This window comes from Oncorhynchus masou, chromosome 1 (assembly GCF_036934945.1).
Source record: "Oncorhynchus masou masou isolate Uvic2021 chromosome 1, UVic_Omas_1.1, whole genome shotgun sequence".
Lineage (NCBI taxonomy): Eukaryota > Metazoa > Chordata > Actinopteri > Salmoniformes > Salmonidae > Oncorhynchus > Oncorhynchus masou.
In genome coordinates this window covers 7,510,820-7,525,622 of record NC_088212.1, presented here as the reverse complement: position 1 = coordinate 7,525,622, position 14,803 = coordinate 7,510,820, and the positions used below count along the sequence as shown (strand labels likewise).

General features: G+C 46.7%; 1 protein-coding gene across 2 annotated transcripts in view; it reads right to left on the bottom strand.

Moving 5' to 3' along the window:
- The window catches only part of LOC135511212 (AP-4 complex accessory subunit RUSC2-like), a 53,222-nt gene that overhangs the window by 20,474 nt on the left and 17,945 nt on the right, over nucleotides 1-14,803 (bottom strand). For both annotated transcript variants that reach the window (XM_064932869.1, XM_064932887.1), the window contains exons 2-4: nucleotides 11,908-13,659; nucleotides 11,461-11,715; nucleotides 7,282-7,807 (exon numbers count right to left, since the gene is read on the bottom strand). In XM_064932869.1, coding sequence (XP_064788941.1) covers nucleotides 7,282-7,807; nucleotides 11,461-11,715; nucleotides 11,908-13,464 — 2,338 coding nt within the window. In that variant the 5' untranslated portion in view covers nucleotides 13,465-13,659. The remainder of the gene's footprint in view (nucleotides 1-7,281; nucleotides 7,808-11,460; nucleotides 11,716-11,907; nucleotides 13,660-14,803) is intronic.

The window sequence follows — 14,803 nt, the reverse complement described above, 5'->3', positions numbered from 1 at the left end:
CTACAAAATATAGCTCTCTCTCTTGCTTCTACTTAATTTTGGAAGAAATTAATTTGTTCAAAACTGTTCAACTAACGAGCTGTAGCTTAAGCTTTCAGTAGTAGATTCATTCTCTGATCCTTTGATTGGGTGGACAACATATCCGTTCATGCTGCAAGAGCTCTGATAGGTTGGAGGACTACCTCTGGAAGTTGTCTTAATTACTGTGTAAGTCTGTGGAAGAGGGTAAAAACCATGAGCCTCCTAGGTTTTGTATTGAAGTCAATGTACCCAGAGGAGGACGGAAGCTAGCTGTCCTCCGGCTACACCATGGTGCTACAGAGTTCTGTTGAGGCTACTACTGTAGACCTGCATTGCAAAAGTGTATTTTAATCAATTATTTGGTGACACGTGAATATATTTAGTATAGTTTTATCTAAAAAAAAGTACAGCTTTTTTAATGCTTTACTATTTTTATTTGTAAGACATTTACTGAGAAGGATGGTCCTCCCTTTCTTCCGCTGAGGAGCCTCCGCTGCAGCCCCTGCGAAGCGTGGGTCCCGCCAACCACAAATGGTACTGAAAAATCATACCGTTGGCATTTCGAAATACTCCCCGAATATTGTATTTGTATTTATTATGGATCCCCATTAGTTCCTGCCAAAGCAGCAGCTACTCTTCCTGGGGTTTATTATGGATCCCCATTAGTTCCTGCCAAAGCAGCAGCTACTCTTCCTGGGGTTTATTATGGATTCCCATTAGTTCCTGCCAAAGCAGTAGCTACTCTTCCTGGGGTTTATTGTGGATCCCCATTAGTTCCTGCCAAGGCAGCAGCTACTCTTCCTGGGGTTTATTATGGATCCCCATTAGTTCCTGCCAAAGCAGCAGCTACTCTTCCTGGGGTTTATTATGGATCCCCATTAGTTCCTGCCAAAGCAGCAGCTACTCTTCCTGGGGTTTATTATGGATCACCATTAGTTCCTGCCAAAGCAGCAGCTACTCTTCCTGGGGTTCAGCAAAATGAAAGCAGTTTATACAATTTTAAAAATACATTCACAGATTTCACAACACACTGTGTACCCTCAGGCCCCTACTCCACCACTACCACATATCTACAGTCCCAAATCCGTGTGTATGTACAGTGCGTATGTTATCGTGTGTGTGTGTGTGTGTGTCAATGTTTGTGTTGCTTCACAGTACCCGCTGTTCCATAAGGTGTTTTTTCAATGTAATTTTACTGCTGACATGAGTTACTTGATCTGGAATAGAGTTCCATGTAGTCATGGCTCTATGTAGTACTGTGTGCCTCCCATAGTCTGTATAAACGGTATATACGCCTAAATGCCCTTATTATACACTGTATTAATGGATACCCTTATTTTATACTGTATGACATTATGTCCTTATTTTATACTGTATAAAATGTCCTTATTTCCCACTTCTTATTATCATCATCATCTTTCAACCCCCTTCTCTCCTCCTCTCTCTCTCCTCTTTCAACCCCCCTTCTCTCCTTCTCTCTCTCTCCTCTTTCAACCCCCTTCTCTCCTCCTCTCTCTCTCCTCTTTCAACCCACTTCTCTCCTCCTCTCTCTCTCCTCTTTCAACCCCCTTCTCTCCTTCTCTCTCTCTCCTCTTTCAACCCACTTCTCTCCTTCTCTCTCTCTCCTCTTTCAACCCACTTCTCTCCTCCTCTCTCTCCTCTTTCAACCCCCTTCTCTCCTTCTCTCTCTCTCCTCTTTCAACCCACTTCTCTCCTTCTCTCTCTCTCCTCTTTCAACCCACTTCTCTCCTTCTCTCTCTCATCTTTCAACCCACTTCTCTCCTCCTCTCTCTCTCCTCTTTCAACCCACTTCTCTCCTTCTCTCTCTCATCTTTCAACCCACTTCTCTCCTCCTCTCTCTCCTCTTTCAACCCACTTCTCTCCTTCTCTCTCTCATCTTTCAACCCACTTCTCTCCTCCTCTCTCTCCTCTTTCAACCCACTTCTCTCCTCCTCTCTCTCTCCTCTTTCAACCCCCTTCTCTCCTTCTCTCTCTCTCCTCTTTCAACCCCCTTCTCTCCTCCTCTCTCTCTCCTCTTTCAACCCACTTCTCTCCTCCTCTCTCTCTCCTCTTTCAACCCACTTCTCTCCTCCTCTCTCTCATCTTTCAACCCACTTCTCTCCTCCTCTCTCTCTCCTCTTTCAACCCACTTCTCTCCTTCTCTCTCTCATCTTTCAACCCACTTCTCTCCTCCTCTCTCTCCTCTTTCAACCCCCTTCTCTCCTTCTCTCTCTCCTCTTTCAACTCCCTTCTCTCCTCCTCTCTCAACCCCCTTCTCTCCTTCTCTCTCTCTCCTCTCTCAACCCCCTTCTCTCCTTCTCTCTCTCCTCTTTCAACCCCCTTCTCTCCTCCTCTCTCTACCCCCTTCTCTCCTTCTCTCTCTCTCCTCTCTCAACCCCCTTCTCTCCTTCTCTCTCTCCTCTTTCAACCCCCTTCTCTCCTCCTCTCTCAACCCCCTTCTCTCCTTCTCTCTCTCCTCTCTCAACCCCTTTCTCTCCTTCTCTCTCTCCTCTTTCAACCCCCCACTTCTCTCCTCCTCTCTCTCCCCTTTCAACCCCCCACTTCTCTCCTCCTCTCTCTCCTCTTTCAACCCCCCACTTCTCTCTTCCTCTCTCTCCTCTTTCAACCCACTTCTCTCCTCCTCTCTCTCCCCCTTTCAACCCCCACTTCTCTCCTCCTCTCTCTCCTCTTTCAACCCCCTTCTCTCCTCCTCTCTCAACCCCCCACTTCTCTCCTCCTCTCTCTCCTCTTTCAACCCCCCACTTCTCTCCTCCTCTCTCTCCTCTTTCAACCCCCCCCACTGCTCCCCTCCTCTCTCTCCTCTTTCAACCCCCTTCTCTCCTCCTCTCTCTCATCTATGATTCATCTCTCGTCCCCCACCCCCCCCCCTCACTCATTAATATTTATAATTCCAGGCAGTGCAGTATATATTATTACACCTCCAGCCCCCCCCTCCCCCACATCCCCTGGCTTAATCCCAGCCCTCCTAACACTCCATATTCTCAACCTAAATTAAAAGTCTGTCTCCCTGTTTCACTGTGACAAAGTGTCTGTACATCTGTTTTGGCCACTCTAGGGTGACTGGAATGTGTTTTTTTCCTCCCTCTCCCTCTCTCTCTCCCTCTCTCTCTCCCTCGCTCTCTCCCTCGCTCTCTCCCTCTCTCTCCCTCTCTCTCCCTCTCTCTCTCCCTCTCTCTCCCATTGGACTGATGCCGGTGTTCCTTCTGAAGCACTAGTATGCTCTCCCGGAGTCCCTCCCACATTGGGAACAGCTGGGCCAGTCTGTCTGTCCTACTAGAACATTCCATTCAGAGTCCTCTGACACTCAATGGTCCGCAGAGAAATTCTTAGGAATTTCAAACGCTTTCGAAACACTGTCACTTTAGTCCTGAGGCCTGGAAAGGACATGTTAAGGACCTAAGCTTTACTATCAGCAGGGATAAACACTCCAACTCTCTGTCACTGTAGTTTTAGTCCTGAGGCCTGGAAAGGACACGTCAAGGACCAAAGTGCTATTATCAGAAGGGACAAACACAGTGAGCAGGGGGAACAGGCCTGCACCACCTGCACTCTCACATACACACATACTATTTCATTCCGTTCCCATGCACTGTACATCTTGGCTACTGTACATGTTGGCTACTGAACGTCTTGGCTACTGTACGTCTTGGCTACTGTACGTCTAGGCTACTGTACGTCTTGGCTACTGAACGTCTTGGCTACTGTACGTCTTGGCAACTGAACGTCTTGGCAACTGAACGTCTTGGCTACTGTACTTATTGGCTACTGTACTTATTGGCTACTGTACTTATTGGCTACTGTACTTATTGGCTACTGAACGTCTTGGCTACTGAACGTCTTGGCTACTGTACGTCTTGGCTACTGTACGTCTTGGCTACTGAACGTCTTGGCTACTGAACGTCTTGGCTACTGAACGTCTTGGCTACTGAACGTCTTGGCTACTGAACGTCTTGGCTACTGACCGTCTTGGCTACTGAACGTCTTGGCTACTGAACATCTTGGCTACTGAACATCTTGGCTACTGAACATCTTGGCTACTGAACGTCTTGGCTACTGAACGTCTTGGCTACTGAACATCTTGACTACTGTACATCTTGGCTACTGAACATCTTGGCTACTGTATGTCTAGAGTATATCTGGTCACAGCGATTCTTACCTGTTCAAACATAATATGGAAAGGAAAGATATTGGATAAAGCACGTAGACAACCAAACTAGTTGATACATAGAGCAGACTGGGGAAAAAACTGTCCACAAAACACCCTATAGACCCTCAGGAGCTGTGTGTGTAGCTAGAGTATGGCTCAGCGAAGGCTGTGTATGTAGCTAGAGTATGGCTCAGCGAAGGTTGTGTGTGTAGCTAGAGTATGGCTCAGCAAAGGCTGTGTGTGTAGCTAGAGTATGGCTCAGCGAAGGCTGTGTATGTAGCTAGAGTATGGCTCAGCGAAGGCTGTGTATGTAGCTAGATTATGGCTCAGCGAAGGCTGTGTATGTAGCTAGAGTATGGCTCAGCGAAGGCTGTGTATGTAGCTAGAGTATGGCTCAGCGAAGGCTGTGTGTGTAGCTAGAGTATGGCTCAGCGAAGGCTGTGTGTGTAGCTAGAGTATGGCTCAGCGAAGGCTGTGTGTGTAGCTAGAGTATGGCTCAGCGAAGGCTGTGTGTGTAGCTAGAGTATGGCTCAGCGAAGGCTGTGTATGTAGCTAGAGTATGGCTCAGCGAAGGCTGTGTGTGTAGCTAGAGTATGGCTCAGCGAAGGCTGTGTATGTAGCTAGAGTATGGCTCAGCGAAGGCTGTGTGGGTAGCTAGAGTATGGCTCAGCGAAGGCTGTGTGGGTAGCTAGAGTATGGCTCAGCGAAGGCTGTGTATGTAGCTAGAGTATGGCTCAGCGAAGGCAGTGTGTGTAGCTAGAGTATGGCTCAGCGAAGGCTGTGTATGTAGCTAGAGTATGGCTCAGCGAAGGCTGTGTGTGTAGCTAGAGTATGGCTCAGCGAAGGCTGTGTATGTAGCTAGAGTATGGCTCAGCGAAGGCTGTGTGGGTAGCTAGAGTATGGCTCAGCGAAGGCTGTGTATGTAGCTAGAGTATGGCTCAGCGAAGGCTGTGTGTGTAGCTAGAGTATGGCTCAGCGAAGGCTGTGTGTGTAGCTAGAGTATGGCTCAGCGAAGGCTGTGTATGTAGCTAGAGTATGGCTCAGCGAAGGCTGTGTGTGTAGCTAGAGTATGGCTCAGCGAAGGCTGTGTATGTAGCTAGAGTATGGCTCAGCGAAGGCTGTGTGTGTAGCTAGAGTATGGCTCAGCGAAGGCTGTGTGTGTAGCTAGAGTATGGCTCAGCGAAGGCTGTTCTCTGCAGTACAAACTACAGTCCTATTCGCCTCATGGTCGCCACAGTTCCCCTTGCTACCCAGTTCCTTTGCTGACAAAGTTTACAACACTATAATAGCCTAGAGTTTCAGTAGCCTACGCACGTACACACACACACACACACACACACACACACACACACACACACACACACACACACACACACACACGCACACAAAACACACAGCACTTTTCCCTGTCCCCAGTTCTCTTCAAACAAGAAGTTAGATAAGTTACATGTCTAACTCACCTCGTACCAGCTGTGTTATGTAATAATACGCACAAACAGCCAAACTTTCACTATCATACCACTGCACTTATCAATGATCAACCAAACAACCTCAGCCAATGACCCTTGACCCTATGCAACAGGAAGCACATCATTTCAATGGCTCTCCTGTCCACAAAATGCCAAATAAACAACAAAGGTACGTTGCATCAACAGTTTGCCTGCAACATCAACAATCAGGCATCAGATTTCTATATCATACGATGTGGTTGGCTGATATGCTAAATAGATCATCAGATTGCTATATCATACGATGTGGTTGGCTGATATGCTAAATAGATCATCAGATTGCTATATCATACGATGTGGTTGGCTGATATGCTAAATAGATCATCAGATTGCTATATCATACGATGTGGTTGGCTGATATGCTAAATAGATCATCAGATTGCTATATCATACGATGTGGTTGGCTGATATGCTAAATAGATCATCAGATTGCTATATCACACGATGTGGTTGGCTGATATGCTAAATAGATCATCAGATTGCTATATCATACGATGTGGTTGGCTGATATGCTAAATAGATCAGCAGATTGCTATATCATAAGATGTGGTTGGCTGATATGCTAAATAGATCATCAGATTGCTATATCATACGATGTGGTTGGCTGATATGCTAAATAGATCATCAGATTGCTATATCATACGATGTGGTTGGCTGATATGCTAAATAGATCATCAGATTGCTATATCATACGATGTGGTTGGCTGATATGCTAAATAGATCATCAGATTGCTATATCATGCGATGTGGTTGGCTGATATGCTAAATAGATCATCAGATTGCTATATCATACGATGTGGTTGGCTGATATGCTAAATAGATCATCAGATTGCTATATCATACGATGTGGTTGGCTGATATGCTAAATAGATCATCAGATTGCTATATCATACGATGTGGTTGGCTGATATGCTAAATAGATCATCAGATTGCTATATCATACGATGTGGTTGGCTGATATGCTAAATAGATCATCAGATTGCTATATCATACGATGTGGTTGGCTGATATGCTAAATAGATCATCAGATTGCTATATCACACGATGTGGTTGGCTGATATGCTAAATAGATCATCAGATTGCTATATCATACGATGTGGTTGGCTGATATGCTAAATAGATCAGCAGATTGCTATATCATAAGATGGGGTTGGCTGATATGCTAAATAGATCATCAGATTGCTATATCATACGATGTGGTTGGCTGATATGCTAAATAGATCATCAGATTGCTATATCATACGATGTGGTTGGCTGATATGCTAAATAGATCATCAGATTGCTATATCATACGATGTGGTTGGCTGATATGCTAAATAGATCATCAGATTGCTATATCATGCGATGTGGTTGGCTGATATGCTAAATAGATCATCAGATTGCTATATCATACGATGTGGTTGGCTGATATGCTAAATAGATCATCAGATTGCTATATCATACGATGTGGTTGGCTGATATGCTAAATACCTATCCACGCATTGTGACATCTGGCAGGCGACTGCAACATAGTCAAGCTGGAACATGGCCATAATCGTTTTATATAATTATAGTTCCTAATAGGTGCTCTTCTTCTCTTCTTACCTTCTGCCGTGGAGCGTGTTTCTCTGGCGCCACCACCAGGGCGGTCCACACTGCCCTGGCTGTAGCAGCGCTGGAAGGGCACACTGTGGCTCGGACCCTGACCCTCCAGGATGGGGGAGAAGTCGGCCGAGGAGTGGGAGTGGGCCGAGTGGGAGGAGGAGAAGGGATCTGAACTTCCCCCCATCCTGAGAGAAGGAGAGCCAGTGCTTCCTCCGTTTTTCCTCTTGCTCCTGGCGATCTCGGCGAAGGAAGTGACCCGTGGCGGAGTGGGAGGGCCGAGGGGGACGGCGTCCTCACTGAGATGAACAGGGCAGCGCTCCAATGAGCCAAGCCGAGGGGGCGGGGACTTGTCCAGGTTCCGGTCGTAACTACGGGAACGGGGAGTCCCGCCTCCGACGGGTCCTCGGTCAACCACGGGAGGGGAGATGTTAACGTACACCTGTCCCTCGATGATGAGGTCTGAACAGGCTCCGCCCATCTGCTGCTGCTCCGTCTTCTTCCTCTCCTCTTCCTCGTTTTCATCACGCTGTGGAGAGAGAGGGACAGAGACGGGTTAGATCCAGGTTCACCTCCAATAACCACAGCCACTCCACTTATGGGGTCTACACCGGTACAACAACAAAAGTGACTTTTGACTTTTCATTAATTTAATCTTCACTGTAAAATTTTCCCTCCGATTCAGTAAGTTCCTGATGTTACCTTTAAGTCCCAAGAGATACTGTTGATGACAGAATATGTCCTTGAGAGCCACACGTTTATTATTTATTTATTTATTATTTAACCAAGCAAGTCAGTTAATTCTTATTTACAATGACGGCCTACACCGACGCTGGGCCAACTGTTCGCCGCCCTACGGGACTCCCGATCACAGCCGGTTGTGACACAGCCTGGATACGAACTAGGATGCCTGTAGTGACGCCTCTAGCACTGAGATGCAGTGCCTTAGACCGCTATGATCCAGCCCGGGATTGAACCAGGGTCTGTAGTGACTCCTCTAGCACTGAGATGCAGTGCCTTAGACCGCTGAACCAGGGTCTGTAGTGACGCCTCTAGCACTGAGAGGCAGTGCCTTAGACCGCTGAACCAGGGTCTGTAGTGACGCCTCTAGCACTGAGAGGCAGTGCCTTAGACCGCTGAACCAGGGTCTGTAGTGACGCCTCTAGCACTGAGATGCAGTGTCTTAGACCGCTGAACCAGGGTCTGTAGTGACGCCTCTAGCACTTAGATGCAGTGCCTTAGACCACTGTGATACAGCCCGGGATCGAACCAGGGTCTGTAGTGACGCCTCTAGCACTGAGATGCAGTGCCTTAGACCGTTGCGCCACTCGGTGGCCCCAATAATAGCATGGATATCATCAGACTGCAGCACTGTAAATAGAACTATCTATATTGGGTCAACAACACACCCACTGAAGGCACGTAGACAGAATCTGGGACAGACACACTCTCCAGGAATACACCCTTACAGGATTCCCAGCTGCCTCAGTGCAACGGTAATAGATGGTAGTAATGGTCTATTACGTCGCCTGGCCCGGGACTTAAACCAGCAATTAAACGTGCCAATTCTGTCAAACAAACAGGTGTAGTGTGTTTCCATTCAAAAAGATGGCCGCATTAAGCTATTGTTATTGTAAATAAGAATTTGTTCTTTAACCGACTTGCCTAGTTAAATAAAAAGGTAATTAAAAAAAACGTACTGAATTATTAATTTAATAAAATATATTTTCACTGAATCAGGGATAGTGTACACAGACACTTCGGCTTTCCAGCCTTCTTTAATGTGTAGGTACAATTTAATTTGAATTCAAAACAGCATTTATAAAGAACGACAGATGAGTAGCAGTTGTTAGTCACAGTTGTTAGTCACAAAAATACAGAATAATGGACTATGGGACCAGGCAAGAAGGGCAAGTCCCAAATCAACCCCCCCAGGTGTCCGCTCACCTAAATACATCATGTCAATTCATGAGACAGCCCACCACAAAGAATAGCAGGCACAGCCATTCATAAATATGTGGGGCCAACTCAAACGATATGCAACATCTGATATGGACAGTGTTTCTTGTATAACGGTCTAAATTTGGCTTATAGGAAGGAGGAGGAAATCTAATTATTTGTTTAAACTGTATGGAGATACAGAATTGAATGTATAAATCCACATGGCTTCTCTTTGGAGTTATTTGTTGTCATAGTTACCTCCTCTACGTGGTGCATGAACTTTTTTTCCATCCCGACGCGACCGAGTTCATGAACAGAATGATGTGGTTCTGTATCTCTCAACTGGTGAGGTGATATCTTTACGTGTTATAGTGGGTTTATGTTTTCCAAGGCGTACTTTCAAAGAGCGGGATGTTTTTTTCCAATATAAATCTGATCACAAAAACACCGTTTTATATATATATCAATAACTCTGTAAACAACCTGTCTGTAAACAACCTGTCTGTAAACAACCTGTCTGTAAACAATCTGCCTGTAAACAACCTGCCTGTAAACAACCTGCCTGTAAACAATCTGTCTGTAAACAATCTGCCTGTAAACAACCTGCCTGTAAACAGTCTGCCTGTAAACAACCTGCCTGTAAACAACCTGTCTGTAAACAACCTGTCTGTAAACAACCTGCCTGTAAACAACCTGTCTGTAAACAACCTGCCTGTAAACAACCTGTCTGTAAACAACCTGCCTGTAAACAACCTGTCTGTAAACAACCTGCCTGTAAACAACCTGTCTGTAAACAACCTGTCTGTAAACAACCTGCCTGTAAACAACCTGCCTGTAAACAACCTGCCTGTAAACAACCTGTCTGTAAACAACCTGTCTGTAAACAACCTGCCTGTAAACAACCTGTCTGTAAACAACCTGTCTGTAAACAACCATTGGAAAAATGACTAAATGTCCTAACCGACTGTTCAAAACTATAGTTTGTTAACAAGAAATGTGTGGAGTGGTTAAAAAAATCAGTTTTAATGACTCCAACCTAAATGGATGTAAACTTCCGACTTCAACTGTATCAACTCCTTTAGTAGTGCAAATTATACATAACTTTACCGAATAGGTTCTAGAGGTCGGAGGTCAAGGAGGGTACAGTACCAGTGAAACGTTTAGACACACCTACTAACCAGATGGGACGGCGTATCGCTGCAGAATGCTGTGGTAGCCATGCTGGTTAAGTGTGCCTTGAATTCTAAATAAAATCACAGACAGTGTCACTATCAAAGCACCCTCCCCCCACACCATCACACCTCCTCCTCCTCGCTTCGCTGTGGCAACCAAACATGCGGAGATCAGCCGTTCGCCTACTCTGCATCTCACAAAGACACGGAGGTTGGTTTCTCTGCAGAAATTCAACCATGAAGGCCTGATTCACGCAGTCTCCCCTGAACAGTTGATGTGGAGATGGGTCTGTTATTTGAACACTGTGACGCATTTATTTGGGCTGCAATCTGAGGTGCAGTTAAATAGGGCTGTCTTCTGATTGGTTCAAACCGCATTAAGAAGGAAAGAAATTCCACAAATTAACTTTTAACAAGGCACACCTGTTAATTGAAATGCATTCCAGGTGACTACCTCATGAAGCTGGTTGAGAGAATGCCAAGAGTGTGCAAAGCTCTCATCAAAGGAAAGGGTGACTACTTTGAAAAATCTCAAATATATTTTAATTTGTTTAACAATTGTTTGGTTACTCCATGATTCCATCGGTGTTATTTCTTAGTTCTGATGTCTTCACTATTATTCTATAAATGTAGAAAATAGTCTAAATAAAGAAAAACCATTGAATGAGTCGGTGTGTCCAAACTTTTGACTGCTACTGTACATGTTGGTAATTGAAATCTCAATCCCCACCTCCCTTATGTGATCTTTGTAATATGAACTGAGTTGTCATTCATTAAGTCATCTTTTTTTTACCCCTGGAAATATAGTTTTTACTTTGTAACACTGGTTAACACCTCTCTGAACCTCTGAGCTACATATCACCCCCATTTACAGAAAACAGAACTCTGTCTGACTTTAAAAAAAAATATATATTTTTTTTATACCATTAAGCAGACACTTTCACCCAAAGTGACCTACAGTACATTTCAACATATATGGGTGGTCCAGGGTATCGGACCCTCTATCATTGTGTTTCAGGCAATATGCTCCACCAACTGAGCTTCAGAACCAACGTCCTCCTCCACTTACCTGTGACAACTCTCCCTCCTCATCTTCCTCTTCGGCCTCCTTTTCCTCTCCCCCAGGTGGCCGTCTGAACAGGTAGTATTCGTTTGGCTGGGTGGTGTTGGGCGTGTCGGGAGCGGGGCTTTCCTTGCTGTGCTCGTCAGAGCAGCTGGTAAAAGACGCGGAGCTTCCCACAGGGCTCGGTGGCGACTGAGATGAAAGGTCACAGGTCACTAACTTGTAGTAGTTCTGGGTGGCTACCACGAGACGGGCCTGGCTCTGCCGAAGAAGAAAAATTAGCAGAAGAATAAGAAGAAGGATTAATTTGTTGTGCAATTAAATACAATTCTAACTTGAAATTGACTTCCTCTTTATCCCCTCGGAAAGGCTGGAGCAGAGGGCAGCCATACTACGGCGCCCATGTAGCAGTTGCCTGAAAGGCTCTACAGAAGGAGATTTAGGATTTCATACCTGCAGACAGGATGTGAGGTCACTTCCTGAGTCTGAGTGGTGGGGAGGCTGGTAAGAATTGCAGTTGGCGTCCAGATCTAGCGCCCCTTGGTGTTCGGCTGAGCAGGTGCATGCGGAGGTGTTGGTGTAGGGGTGGAGTCCAAACGACAGGGTGCTATTGGAGGAGCAAGATGGTTGATGAGAGTTGGGGGGCTCGGTGGGGGAAGTGTGGAGGTCTAGGTAGAAAGCACCCCTGTCTCTGGCTCTTCCTGGGCTCCCTGCCTCCCCATCCAGTACAGAAGAGGTGCAGACAGAGGAGGTGTAGGAGTGGTCAGTGGAACTGTTCAGGTTGGTGGTCGTGGCAGGAGGAGGTGGCTCAGAGGAGGTCGAAGGGACACTGTTATTTATCTTGTTATAAATGGCACTGAAGTTGACCAGCATGCCATCCGAGCTGTTACAGGACGATTCACTGCCGTAGCCCAGCTGGCATTCCAACGACTGGGAAAACTGTTCCGGGAAGTGTTCGTGAAAAGTCTGTGAGAGGCCGTAGCAGGAGCAGAGCTGGTGGGCGGAGCTGGAGGAAGACGAGTCAGCCTGGCTACTGCTCCTCCCACCACCCCTCAGTGGGTCTTCCTCCTCCTCCTCATCATCCTCGGCCCACTCCTGCTCTCCGCAGTCCATGGAGAGGGTGGAGCCGCTGCTGCCGTGTCGGCGAGGACCATCCAATACCAGCAGGTCTAGGCCCTCCAGGTGGGCGGAGAGATCGGAGGCAACACCCCTGAGGGAATCCCGTCCCCCAGAGCAGCCCCAGGAGTGCTTTCCCAGGGTGCTTTGCAACAGGAAGGGCTCGTGTGTGGTGAACCCCAGGTCGTGGAGGTGAAAGGGCGTGACCCCGTCTCCCTCCTCATCTAGGGCGGAGTTTGTATTGCCATGAAGATGGAAGGATGAATCTTCCAGGTAACCGTTGAGATTATCACTATCGTCTTCGTCCTCTTCCTCCTCCTCGTCATCCTCCTCCTCCTCCTCCGTGTTGAGCAGAAAAGGGTTGTGGCGGAGCCGGAGAGGGTTGTTGGCCTGTTCCCTTGGTTTCACCCTGAGCAGAGTGTTGTCCACCATCACCTGGTCCTCCGAGTTACTGGACGTCACAGACAAATTATCTCTCCCTGTGCTGCCTACTCCTACTCCTCTCCCTCCTTCTCCTCGTTCTCCTACTCCTCTCCCTCCTTCTCCTCGTTCTCCTACTCCTCTCCCTCCTACTCCTCGTTCTCCTACTCCTCGTCCTCCTCCTCTCTCTCCTCCCCCTTTTCCTTCTCTTTCTCCTCCCCCTCTTCCTTCTCTTCCTCCTCCTGTAGCGGTCTGGATGAGGCTGCTGTACACCAGGGCTTCCCTCTGGAGTACATCTCGCTCAGGGAGGGAGGTGGTGAGGCTCAGGCCCAGGTTCTCTGGTTGGTTCGATCTCTTCAGGGACCCCCCTCCTCCTCCGCTGTAGCCCTGCCGACTCCCGGTCACCTGGCAGTGTACCAGGGGGATGTGATGAACGATCAGGGTCTCGCCAGTCAGCTTGGGGGGGCTGTCCATGGTCCTCTGGGTATGGGGGTTTGGACAGGGGGTAGGGGAAAAGGTTGTGTGAGTGCTGGCGTGGGGGTATAGGATATGTGGAGGGATATAGGACAGGGGGTTGGTTCAGTGGTTTGATGCTAGGCCCAAGGCTCCAGGGATTGGGATGGTGAAGGAGAGGTCAAGGAAATCGACTCTGTGGTCCGAGTGGTACATCTGGAAGAGAGAGAGAGAGAGAGAGGGTATGAGAGAGAGAGATGGTATATGTCATTCGGGAATGTAATGTTAACTTTCACTGCTATGCGGATGACATACAGCTGTATATTTCGATGAAACATGGTGAAGCCCCAAAATTCCCTGGAAGCCTGTGTTTCAGACATAAGGAAGTAGATGGCAGCAAATGTTTTACTTTTAAACTTGGACAAAACAGAGATGCTAGTTCTAGGTCCCCAATTACCTTGAATGAACTACAGGACAAAATAAAACCCCTCCAACCCAAAAAGGCCTGTGGGGTTGATGGTATCCTCAATGAAATTATAATATATACAGACAACAAATTCCAATTGACTATACTAAAACTCTTAAACATCATCCTTAGCTCTGGCATCTTCCTCAATATTTGGAACCAAGGACTAATCACCCCAATTCATCAAAGTGGAGACAAATTTGACCCCAATAACTACTGTGGGATATGCATCAACAGCAACCCCGGGAAAATCCTCTGCATTATCATTAACAGCAGACTCATACATTTCCTCAGGGAAAACAATGTACTGAGCAAATGTCAAATTGGCTTTTTACCAAATGATCGAACGACAGACCACGTACTCACCCTGCACACCCTAACGGACAAACAAACAAACCAAAACAAAGGCAAAGTCTTCGCATGCTTCTTTTGATTTCCAAAAAGCCTCCGACTAAATTTGTCTGCTATTCAAATTGATGGAAAGTGGTGTTGGGGGAAAAACATACGACATTATAAAATCCATGTACACAAACAACAAGTGTGCGGTTAAAATAGGGAAAAAACATACAGAACCCATTGCCCTTTATGGTTGTGAGGTCTGGGGTTCGCTCACCAACCAGGGATTCACAAAATGGGACAAACACCAAATTGAGACTCAGTATACAGAATTCTGCAAAAATATCCTCAGTGTACAACGCAAAACACCAAATGATGCATGCAGAGAAGAATTAGGCCGATACCCGCTAATTGTCAAAATCTGGAAAAGATGTTAAATTCTACAACCACCTAAATGGAAGCGCTTCCCAAACCTTCCATAACAAAGCCATCACCTACAGAGAGATGAACATGGAGAAAAGTCCCCTAAGCAAGCTGGTCCGGAGGCTCTGTTCACAA